General features: G+C 44.6%; 1 protein-coding gene across 5 annotated transcripts in view; it reads left to right on the top strand.

Moving 5' to 3' along the window:
* Positions 1-11,474, top strand: part of LOC106570725 (NHS-like protein 3) — a 113,570-nt gene extending 102,096 nt beyond the window's left edge. For all 5 annotated transcript variants that reach the window (XM_045695062.2, XM_045695064.2, XM_045695063.2 and 2 more), the window contains 5 exons: positions 868-975; positions 1,555-1,718; positions 1,950-2,135; positions 5,048-8,952; positions 9,293-11,474. In XM_045695062.2, coding sequence (XP_045551018.2) covers positions 868-975; positions 1,555-1,718; positions 1,950-2,135; positions 5,048-8,952; positions 9,293-9,296 — 4,367 coding nt within the window. In that variant the 3' untranslated portion in view covers positions 9,297-11,474. The remainder of the gene's footprint in view (positions 1-867; positions 976-1,554; positions 1,719-1,949; positions 2,136-5,047; positions 8,953-9,292) is intronic.
* The last annotated feature ends 1,274 nt before the right edge of the window (positions 11,475-12,748 follow it).

Raw genomic sequence — 12,748 nt, 5'->3', positions numbered from 1 at the left:
ATATATATATATATATATAGGAAGAGGCTTAGGCCTAACCCCAGATAGCATATCACCAGCATATCTCGACGACATCAACATTCATTTCTTTAGTGGGCTTTCCTGAGTGGCGCAGCGGTCTAATGCACTGTATTTCAGTGCAAGATAGGTCACCACATTCCCTGGTTCAAATCCAGGCTATATCACATTCGGTCGTAATTGGGAATCCCACAGGGCGGCGTAAAATTGGCCCAGCATTGTCTGGGTTAGGCCGTCGTTGTAAATAACAAAGGTTAAACAATGTTCATGTCACATTGCTACTGCGTCTGCTATATAGATAAAGACATACAGTAGGAGGTTAATTTTAGACCTGAATATTTTGTATAAAGATAAGCATTATACTGTTATATTATAGGAGTAACTCTGGTAGGGCTGAAACAGTCTTCCTCACCTCAAGTTTAACTGCCGGAGTCAGCTGGAGCTCCGGGACGCACTTCCTTCATATCATAGGCCTGCAGTAGCTAAAGATTAATAATAATCTCCACCATATCAAACCTTCAGAAACATTTCAAAACTTTATTAGAGTAATATCAAAAGTAAATCAAACCATTGTTTATAAGGAAAATATGAGCAGAAGAGCAAATGTAAACAAGGGAGAAAAAACCACTATCATCCCCTGTGCCCAATAAAGAAAAACACACCTCTCCAAAAGCAAAAAAAAATGTTAAAAAATTTGCAAAACTTCCCCTATTTTGGACCACCCCGACCCCCCCCCCCCCCCCCCAGTAAATTTAGATATATCCCTAAAAGGCATTTAAAACCCCCAACACATCCATCCCTTATCTCATCGTTCTCCCTCCTCTAAAACATCTCCTCTTATCCTTCCAGGCTCCACATTCAAGCCTCTGAACCCAGTGAAGAGACCGGACAAGAGGAAGAACAGGAGCAGGAGGACTACTATCATGGGAATACCCCAGCAGGTCCAGAGAGAACTGGGTACATAATGTAGTCATTGGATGACAGCTAGCTTTACTCTGAGCTTCACTTTACAAAAAGTCACCCAGACCGATATAAAGGTCCAGGGTTTTGTAAATAAAGTGATCATGAGAGTTATGTTGAATGAATACTCTTAGGCACGTTGACAAAAAGTCAAATCAATGGTACTTTATTCTGTCATATTTAAATTAGGTGATAGTTGGTGGTGATAAGATGTGTTCCATCTCTATTCTCCTTCTATGTTCCCCTTCTATATTCCCCATCTCTATTCCCCTTCTCTATTCCCCTTCTCTATTCCCCATCTCTATTCCCCTTCTATATTCCCCTTCTCTATTCCCCATCTCTATTCCCCTTCTATTTTCCCCATCTCTATTCCCCTTCTCTATTCCCTATCTCTATTCCCCTTCTATATTCCCCCTCTCTATTCCCCTTCTATATACCCCATCTCTATTCCCCTTCTATATTCCCCATCTCTATTCCCCTTCTCTATTCCCCTTCTCTATTCCCCTTCTATATTCCCCATCTCTATTCCCCTTCTATATTCCCCTTCTATATTCCCCTTCTATATGCCCCTTCTAGCCCTTCACAGTGGCTCTGCGTACCAAGTTCATTCCCAGCTCCCTAACGGCTCTGTCGGACAGGGTAGTGATGGCCAACCAGGTGTGGTCGTCATCCCCACCATCGACGGAGAGACCCCTCTAGCCAACTACGAAGGGGCAAGGGTACACCTCTCAGACTTGGAGGTGAGGCTTTCATATGAGCCTGTATCAAAAATCAGGCTTTCAGCGTTATAACTTGGACAAGTACATTTGTTTTGTGCTACTGGTTATAGTGTAATACTTTCACTTACCGACAGCTACTTGCATGACAAAATTGTAGTTACATTGTATCTCATTACATCTGATTCTGATGTAATGTATTTGCTATGTGCAAATACATTTATACTATAAGGACAACTGAACTCATCCAAATAGGCATCCAGAGAGGAGCAGCTGCTGAGACACCACCTCCAGTCTGTATACGGGGACGAACAGGGCTTCAGCCACCACAGAGGACTGGACTCTCGTCTCTCCTCCACCCAAAGGCCCAAGTCTCTGGCCGTGCCAGGCACAACCTCCTCCTGCTCTGCTGGATTCCCCAGCTTCCTCCAGGAGCCACAGGTGAGTCCAGTTCAGAACAGTGTTACTTCTTGCTGGTGTCATCGACACTGAGTGAACTAAACATTAGGAACACCTGCTCTTTCCATGATATAGACTGACCAAGTGAATCCAGGTGAAATCTATGATCCTTTATTGATGTCACTTGTTAAATCCACTTCAATCAGTGTAGTTGAAGTGGAGGAGACAGGTTAACTACATCTAGATGTTCCGCTAGCGGAACGCCTCGCCAATATCCAATGGTAGAGCGTGGCGTGAATTACAAACTCCTCAAAAATCCCAAAACTTAAATTTTTCAAACATATGACTATTTTACACCATTTTAAAGACAAGACTCTCCTTTATCTAACCACATTGTCCGATTTCAAAAAGGCTTTACAACGAAAGCAAAACATTAGATTATGTCAGGAGAGTACCCAGCCAGAAATAATCAGACACCCATTTTTCAAGCTAGCATATAATGTCACAAAAACCAAAACTACAGCTAAATGCAGCACTAACCTTTGATGATCTTCATCAGATGACACTCCTAGGACATTATGTTATACAATACATGCATGTTTTGTTCAATAAAGTTCATATTTATATCAAAAACCAGCTTTTTACATTAGCATGTGACGTTCAGAACTAGCATACCCACCGAAGACTTCCGGTGAATTTACTAAATTACTCACGATAAACGTTGACAAAAAACATAACAATTATTTTAAGAATTATAGATACAGAACTCCTTTATGCAATCGCGGTGTCCGATTTTAAAATAGCTTTTCGGTGAAAGCACATTTTGCAATATTCTGAGTAGATAGCCCGGCAATCATGGCTAGCTATTTTGACACCCACCAAGTTTGGCACTCACCAAACTCAGATTTACTATAAGAAAAATTGGATTACCTTTGCTGTTCTTCGTCAGAATGCACTCCCAGGACTTCTACTTCACCACCCAATGTTGTTTTGGTTCCAAATAATCCATATTTATATCCAAATAGCTGCATTTTGTTCTTGCGTTCAAGACGCTATCCGAAGGGTGACGCGCCGGCGCATATCGTGACAAAAAAATTCTAAATATTCCATTACCGTACTTCGAAGCATTTCAAACGCTGTTTAAAATCAATTTTTATGCGATTTTTCTCGTAAAATAGCGATAATATTCCAACCGGGAGACGTTGTATCCGTTCAAAGACTGAAAGAAGTAAAATGGTGTCTTCACATGCACGCGCGCCCCGTGTCATTGTTCTCAGATCGACCACTTTCCAAATCCCCTACTGTTTTTCGCCCAGGGACTGCAGTCATCATTCCCCGTTCTGACGCCTTCTGAGAGCCTATGGGAGCCTTAGAAAATGTCACATTACAGCAGAGATCCTCTATTTTCCATAAAGAGGCTATAGAAGGCCAAGAAATGGACAGAGAGGGCACTTCCTGTATGGAATCTTCTCAGGTTTTGGCCTGCCATATGAGTTCTGTTATACTCACAGACACCATTCAAACAGTTTTAGAGACTTTAGGGTGTTTTCTATCCAAATTAAATAATTATATGCATATTCTAATTTCTGGGCAGGAGTAATAACCAGATTAAATCGGGTACGTTTTTTATCCGGCCGTGAAAATACTGCCCCTATCCTAAACAGGTTAAAGAAGGATTTTTAAGCCTTGAGACAATTTAAACATGGATTGTGTATGTGTGCCATTCAGAGGGTAATATGGGCAAGACAAAAGATTTAAGTGCCTTTGAACGGTGTATGGTAGTGGGCGTCAATGCCCACCAGTTTGTGTCAAGAACTGCAATGGTTTTTTCACACTCAACAGTTTCCAGTGTGTATCAAGAATGGTCCACCACCTGAAGGACATCCAGCCAACTTGACACAACTTCATTGGAGTCAACATTGGCCAGCATCCCTGTGGAACGCTTTCGACACCTTGTAGAGTCCGTTCACTGACGAATTGAGGCTGTTCCGAGGGCAAAAGGGGCATGTGCAACTCAATATTACGAAGGTGTCCTTGATATTTTGTACACTCAGTGTCAACGAAAAAGTATGCACACATTACTGTAAGTCGCTTTGGATAAAAGTGTCTAACCAGACACCTAGGTATTTGTAGTTGTCCACATATTCTAAGTCAGAACCATCCAGAGTAGTGATGCTAGTCGGGCGGGTGCGGGCAGCGATCGGTTGAAGAGCATGCATTTAGATTTACTAGCGTTTAAGAGCAATTGGAGGCCACGGAAGGAGAGTTGTATGGCATTGAAGCTCATTTGGAGGTTTGTTCACAGTGTCCAAAGAAGGGCCAGATGTATACAGAATGGTGTCGTCTGCATAGAGGTGGATCAAGGAATCACCCGCAGCAAGAGCGACATCATTGATATATAGAGAGAAAAGAGTCGGCCCGAGAACTGAACCCTGCGGTACCCCCATAGAGACTGCCAGAGGTCCAGACAATAGGACATTTTATCGATGGCGGTTATGATATCGTTTAGTACCTTGAGCGTGGTTGAGGTGCACCAGTGACCAGCTCGGAAACCGGATTGCACAGCGGAGAAGGTACAGTGGGATTCGAAATGATTTTTTATCTGTTTGTTAACTTGGCTTTCGAAGACTTTAGAAAGGCAGGGCAGGATGGATATAGGTCTGTAACAGTTTGGGTCTAGAGTGTCACCCCCTTTGAAGAGGGGGAGGACCGCAGCAGCTTTCCAATCTTTAGGAATCTCGGACGATATGAAAGAGAGGTTGAACAGACTGGTAAATAGGGGTTGCAACAACGGCGGCGGAAAATTTTAGAAAGGGAATGGAATGCTGAGGCTGCATAATGGCCTCCAGCACCACAGTTGGCCAAACTACAGTATATCTACATAGTATGACAGCTCCGCAGTTCTCTACATTGTATGACTCCTAATGTTGACCCTTGTATTTGCCTCCACCCAGGGTCCGGTGATGTCCATCTCTCCCCAAGCCGCCTACATGTCTAAGATTATCCCCAACGCCTACCTGCCGGCCTCCGTCGACGTCATACAGATTGACCGCAGCACCAGCCGTACCCGTGGAAACAGCGGTAACGGAACGGTCCGTACCGTCAGCAAGAGCTGCCTGGCATCCGGGTCGTCTGCCAGCCCTGCGTCGTCGAGGAGGTCGGGCGGTGAAGGCTGCTATGAAGGCGGTGACAGCGTTTCACAGGGTGACAGTAGTTCCTGTGACAATGGCTCTAAGGCGACCCCACACTCAGTGACTTCGAGATCCAGCTGGAGCCACTCGCAGTCTTCCAAGACGATCAAGTCCAACTCCTCCGCCATCTCCTCCACGAAGGGGAGCTTCGGACCTGCTAACCCACAGACGGTGAGCCTCATTGGGCAGGAGAGACAGCAGCAGTCTGGTGCTGGGGACCAGGACAAGGTGAGCCTACAAAGCTCAGGTAGCTGGGTCAGCAGCACCAGTAGGGGTACTGGTACTGCGACTGCTCAAGGGGGTCTATCTGGATCTGGGGAGATGAGCGATGTTGGAGGAGACTCTCACAGATTCTCTCGCTGTCTGTCGATCATGAAGACCAAGCTGCCCCCGGCTCCCCCCAGGAGGACCAACTCACTGCACCATGAGAAGATGATAAAGAGGCGACTGGTGGAGATTAAAGACCTCAGTGACTCTGTGGGTGGGAAGTTGGAGGCTGCTGAGGACACAAGCTTGGTTACGATCAAGATCTCTAAAGGGCTCTACAAAGAAATCACAAAGAGCTCTGTCCCTGTATCCAACTCATCTGGGTTTAACTCTTTAGATGATACAAAATCTTCCACAGCCTCTAGTCCTCTGAGTCCCACACAGGCCTCCCATGGAGGTAGTGGAAAATCAGAGGGGCCAGTGTCCAGCAGCTCTTCCCCCCAGAAGGCCCCCTCAGAGGAGGGTACATTTGAAAGGACCATGTCCCCCTCCAGTGGGTACTCCAGCCAGAGTGGTACGCCGACACTTTCCCCCAAGGGGATCCTCCCTTCCATCTCCCCAAGTAAACAGAAGAAGTATCCCGTCAAACCAGAACGATCTGGTTCAAGAGCTTCCTTCTCTGCAGCCTCGGTCTCCTCTTCCCTCACCTCCCTGTCTTCAGTCACCTCAGAACTCGTCAATCGAGAGGCCTCGAAAAACAGCTTTAGCCCTCTTCAGCAGGCCTCTCTACCCCCGGCTGTTATGAGAATAGATAATCCAGAAACGGTGACCCCGGTCCGTTTCTCTTCATCCATGGCGATCAGTGAGCTGCTTAACATTCCGCCACCCCCCAACATCAAAGCCCCTTCCCCGCCACCCCCGGAGACCTGGGCACACAACAAACGTACCTTCGAACTGCTGTGTGGGCCTTGCCCCAACGTCAACAGGCTAGCACAGCTCCAGAAGCAACAGGAACTAAAAGAGCAAGCTGCCATGATTGAGCAAAAGCAGGAACCTCAATCTAAAGCTAGCAAGGAGTCTGAAGGCTCAGACAAAAAGCAGGCTACGGTAGAAGAAGTTACTTTGACAAAATCAGAAAGCAAATACATTGTTCCCCAAGACAAGACTGAGCCTACGTTAGAGCAGGCACATGAGGTATCCGAGAGCACAGAAAGTCAAACGAAAGAACAAGGAAGCCCGGCGGTGATCGCAGAGAAGGTAAAAGCAAGTGTAGAGATCCTGGACCAGAACCAGGAACAGAGTAGTAGTAGCAGTAGTAGTGTTGCACACGTCAAGGATCAAGAACAGAGGCTAGAGACACAAGTTAGTTTAACGATGATTCCAAAGAAGGAACCCCCTCCTGTCATGAAGAAAAGTACTCCTAGCAAAGAAGCTAAAGTTCAATTAACAGCAGATATTCAACAAAAGTCGCCATTTGATGAGGTCACAGTAGAGGTGAAGGTAGAGTCACCCAGCGAGAGTGAGAAGTGTTCTCCACAGGCTGAGGTAGTCGTTAAGGAAGTTGAGGTAGTCACTAAGGAAGTTGAGGTTGAGGTAGCAGCTAAGGAGGTCGAAGGTCGGAGTGCTACTGAAAACACTAAAGAGGAAAGTCCCACCAAATCTACACAGACCCTTGCCGCGGAGCCTCCCAAAGTGGACCGGGTCTCTCCTCCAGCCTCCCCTCCCCCTGCCCACCACCCTCCTCCACCTCCTTCTAAGACACCTCCCTACTCTGTGGCCACTCCCCCACCTGAGGTAGAGGTGGAGTGTGAGGAAGAAATTCCCATAGTACAGTCCTGCTGGCCCCCTCCACCTCCACCAGAGGTGCCAGCACATTCAGTCTTTGATGAGCCAGATGAGATGGACTTTCCACCTCCTCCCCCTCCCTTCATGACGGAGAGCTTGCCAGACGTGGTGGAGACATGTAACACAGTCACTGTTGTCCAGGAGGCGTCCATTGTAGCTCTGGATGGGGAGGAGGTTAAGGAAACCATGAATGGTTTCACTGTAGCAACTGTGAATGGGGAAACTGCAGATCTGTCACCCATTCCGGCTCAAATGGAGCCAAAAGAGGATAAACATGAAAAGGTGATTCTGAACTCTAATGCAATCCCAACTGATGAAACCAGCTTTGAGATATCTGAATCAGCTGAGCTCCAATTAATTCCGTCAGATGATTCAGCTGTCGTTTCTCCAGTTCAGCCCAATGAAAAAGAGGCAGAGGTCGAGCAATCTGCCCAGAAACCAATCACAATGCAAGAAGCCACCCCTCAACCAACAGAAACTTCTCCTGAGTCACAGGAAGTCCCGCCCTTACCAGAGGATGTCCCTCCCCCACCCCAGGAAGCTCCTCCTCCTCCACCAATGACAACAGCCTTGGTGACCCCATCAAGTATTCCTCCTCCACCTCCTATCAATGTCCCCCTCCCTCCCCCTGTACAATTTGAGGATCAGATGCCCTCTGAGCTCCCTAACAGTGCCCCACTTCCACCACCCATTAACATCCCTCTCCCACCCCCTCTCCCAACTGAGAACCAAACCCATGTGATCTTCAGGAGACAGCCAAGCTTGGCGAACAGAGAGTCCAGGAGCAAAGACCTTCTGTCTAGGCACAAGAGTGTCCCCATTCCCAAAGAAGACGCCAACATTCCACTGGTCACACCCTCTCTGCTTCAAATGGTACGTCTCAGATCGGTCAACGTTGGCGAAGACCACGGTAAAGCGCTTTCTGACGACAACAATTCCAACAGTGGGAAACCATCTGCTCAGGATCAGAGTTCAACCCAAATCCAAACCCAAGGATCTCAGAACGTAACACCCCAAAAACCAATTCGGAAATCCCTGTCACTAAAATCCACAACTCCGCCACTGAAGTCATCACCAGTGACGCTCACCGCCCCCTCGATGAGTTTGCAGGAAGCTATCAGAATGAAGACAGCGGCCATGTCTTCCAGAGATAATCTTCCAACACGCTTTAGAATGCCATCCTCCACCTCATTTCCCAGTTGCAGTGGGGGTGAATCAGGAATGTTATCCCCATTGTCACCAGAAGGGGGCGAGATGCTAAAGACCCCCACCACCACCGCTAGCTTCATCTTCTCCAGGAGCTCAAAGAAGGTTGTCATAGAAACGCCTGCCTCCTCCTCCCCCGAGGTACAGGCGAGCCTAAAGCAGAGCCTAGCCGCGGAACTCAAGCGTGTTTCCGAACAATCTAAGGCTTCCACAGTCGCTAACGGCAACGTTGGAAGAACTGTGATTCCGAGGAGAATTCCACCACCCGTGGCTAAGAAACCAGCTCACACCTTAGAGAAGCCTGTGTGTTCAACACTGAGGAGCACTCTATCTCCAAGGGGAACAGAAGCTAATGGAGAGACAGAAACAGCGCAACCTGCGGGCCAGCAAGCACTGACAGAGGACAGCAAGTAAGAACACCAGCACTACCAGCACTACACCTAGAATAGGACTGTTGCTGCATGTTAATAACTACACCTCATTGAAAAGACAAGGTGTAAAGTAAATGTAAATGTTATTTGTTTATTTTTTATGTTGTAATGCAGGGAGTGCATCAAATTGATCTGGCAGTGATTATGTTTCATTGAATGCTTATACATTCTTTAAAGACGAACACCACACTCTCTCTCTCTCAAACACACACACTACATATCATAGGGCTCTGGTCACAGGTAGTGCACTATATAGGGAATAAGGTGCCTATAGGGACGCACTGACTTCTAAGTTTTACATATTTCTACTGTTTTCCAGGTGAAATGGAGACGTCTACCATTGTGGAAGCAACATTGCGCTTTTGAAAAAGACTGGATTCTTGTGGAATGGAACTAAGACGGACGAACAAAGCAAGGACTGCAAGAACCTGAGAGACATGGGGTGGAGGGTGGAGAGAGGATAATGAGTAGAGAGAGAGAATCAAAACAGTATCCACTTAAGAAGTCAACTCAGAGTTAAAATTTGTCTTCAAAGGCCTTCATATTTTTGCAAACAAAATGGCATTGGTCCCCATTTCTTTCAAATTAAAGCTTTATTTTGGAGTATTTTTCTAAAACATAGAGTTCTAGTTAGGGCTCTATTCAATCCGTATCGTGGAAGTTCAGCGCGATTGACATTTAAAGACAATGTTCCAGCGTTAGAGACTGCCTTCACCGTAAACGCTTCATGGCGGCTCAGTCAGAAAATACCTTTAAAAACACTTCAGCGACACAGACAGAATAGAGCCCTTAGTCTGCTCTAGGAAAGTACAAACAGTGGTGTACTGCAGCTGGATTTTGTAAATACAGCACAAAAGACTGTGCTTGTAGTAGAGGTCATCCAGAGGTTAGAAAAGGTAGCAGTCACTGCAGTTGAGAAAGAAAAACAAGACGACAATTTAAAAAAAAATCTTCATAAAGATGCCCTTTTGGAGTCAAACAATCACTGAATTATCTTATTTCCTAATGGAATAACAGATTATGCAATTCCCAAGATTTATCTTTTGATCTCGTCGATTAATCAATCAATTAATGTGTGGTGTTAATCAATCAATTAACACCACATTTTACTGCACCTATCCGGTGTGTGTCAATCAATGTGTTATTTTTGCTTTTTGACCAATGAAACTACAAATGATTTAGGCTTAGGTAGGGCAGCGCTTGAGAAAAAGGGACGCTGCATATTTAAAAATACCATTTATATATTAGACCTATTGTCAAATTTATTTAAAAAAAAAATCTAAATAAAAAATCACTTTGTAAGATAATGAAGCTTTTAAAGTTTAGGCAAGAAAACCTTTTATTCTTCTGAAAACTAACGTTCAACGAAATGAGCTGCTTCCCAATTCTAGATCTCTAGGCCTGCATCCCAAATGGCTTATGTATTCCCCACACAGTAGTAGTATGGTGGCAGCAGATAGCCTAGCGGTTAGAGCGTTTGGCCAGTAACTGAAAGGTTGCTGGTTTGAATACCCGAGCCGACAAGGTGAATAATTGTTGTTTTTTTTGCACCAGGGGTACTGTACTACTATGGCTGACCGTGTAAAACACCACATTTTACTGCACCTATCCGGTGTGTGTCAATAAAATTATAATTTTTTTGAACGTTTAAATGTTTTAACCAGAGAATATAGTGTATTTTGGGACACAACCCAAGCAGATAGGCACAATATGGCTATTCCTTATAGTTACTTACACTAAACACTATTCCCATGCGTTCAAAAGACAATGTTGATGGATTTTCTGTTACTTAACCATTTCATGTTTAATTAATTGTCAATCCCAATGATAATAACTAACAATTATTAAAGCTTTGACTAATTCCCGAGGTTTGTTAGACCCTGGGTTTAATAATAATTAGGCAGTTTATTCAGTTTATTCACGAGAACGTTCTAAAGTCCATAATACAAAAACATGCCGTTTTATAACTCACTCCCTACTTACGCACATACCTCCACACAAACAGTAGTATCCTTCCCCATAGTTCTCACCACTGTTTATCACTACCATACTGGCAGTTCCATTCCCCCGAGATTAGAGGAACCTTGACCGGACTCCCTGTCCTGCCGTAAGTTTCTCAGAGTTCTAGCCAGGTCAGGTCATATACAGTTTAATTGTTCTCGGTATCTTCTTAGTCACACACACACACATTTCTACTTGTCTCGACCAAACCTTATTAGACTGAAGTTTATCATTCTAATTCATTATACATGTTACAGAATCTAATAATTACTAATAGTTACGTTTGTCTAATTATTCATTATATCTGTTACATAATGTCATAATTACGTTTCAGGGTGGAATTGTTTAGTCATTACTTTTAAGCATATAAATTCCCTTATCATTAAATGTGTCTTTAAGTTGCTTTAAAACAACGTTCTTTATTAGTCCTGCGTCAGCATTATTAACATCGTCTGTCATTTCACAACCAAATATTAAACCTTTGGTTTGAGTTCAACTGATTCATGAAAATGTCTTGTTTCTGTGGATGGCCTTACAGAGTCAGTTTTACTTCATAAAATCCACAGGCCTCTGGATCGTGACTACAGAAACAGGGAGTGCAAATGGTAAACTACTCCCTACATGGTGAACAACTTTTGGGACGTACCTTGTGAACAGTAGCGCACTACAGTCTGAAAGTATTCAGACCCCTTCCCTTTTTCCACATTTTGTTATATCACAACCTTATTCTAAAATGTATTAAAAAATAAATAAAAATGTCCTCAATCTACACACAATACCCCATAATGACAAAACAAAAACCGTTTTTTTTAAGTGTTGCTAATTTATAAAAATTAAAAAAATAACTTATTTACATAAGTATTCAAAACATTTGATATGAGACTCGAAATTGAGCACAGGTGCATCCTGTTTCCATTGATCATCCTTGAGATGTTTCTACAACTTCATTGGAGTCCACCTGTGGTAAAGTCAATTGATTGGACATGATCTGGAAAGGCACACACCTGTCTATATAAGGTCCCACAGTTGACAGTGCATGTCAGAGCAAAAACCAAGCAAAGAGGTCGAAGGAATTGTCCGTAGAGCTCCGAAACAGGATTGTGTCGAGGCACCAATCTGGGGAAGGGTACCAAAAAATATTCTGCAGCATTGAAGGTCCCCAAGAACACAGTGGCCTCCATCATTCTTAAATGGAAGAAGTTTGGAAACACCAAGACTCTTCCTAGAGCTGGCCACCTGGCCAAACTGAGCAATCGGGGGAGAAGGTAGCCTAGTGGTTAGAGCGTTGGACTAGTAACCGGAAGGTTGCAAGATTGAATCGCCGAGCTGACAAGATAAAAAATCTGTCATTCTGCCCCTGAACAAGGCAGTTAACCCACTGTTCCTAGGCTGTCATTGAAGATAAGTATTTGTTCTTAACTGACTTGTCGAGTTAAATAAAGGTAAAATAACTGTGAAAAAAAAGGGCCTTGGTCCGGGAGGTGAACAAGAACCCTATGGTCACTCTGACAGCGCTCCAGAGTTCCTCTGTGGAGATGGGAGAATCTTCCAGAAGGACAACCATCTCTGCAGCACTACCAATGAGGAAGCCACTCCTCAGTGAAAGGGACATGACAGCCTGCTTTGAGTTTGCCAAAAGGCACCTAAAGGACTCTCAGACCATGAGAAACAAAATTCTCTGGTCTAATGAAACCAAGATTGAACTCTTTGGCCTGAAAGCCAAGCATCACGTCTGGAGGAAACCTGGCACCATCCTTACGGTGAAGCATTGTGG

The sequence above is a fragment of the Salmo salar genome, chromosome 14 (assembly GCF_965601325.2).
Source record: "Salmo salar chromosome 14, fSalSal1, whole genome shotgun sequence".
Lineage (NCBI taxonomy): Eukaryota > Metazoa > Chordata > Actinopteri > Salmoniformes > Salmonidae > Salmo > Salmo salar.
This window is presented reverse-complemented; position numbering and strand designations above follow the sequence as displayed.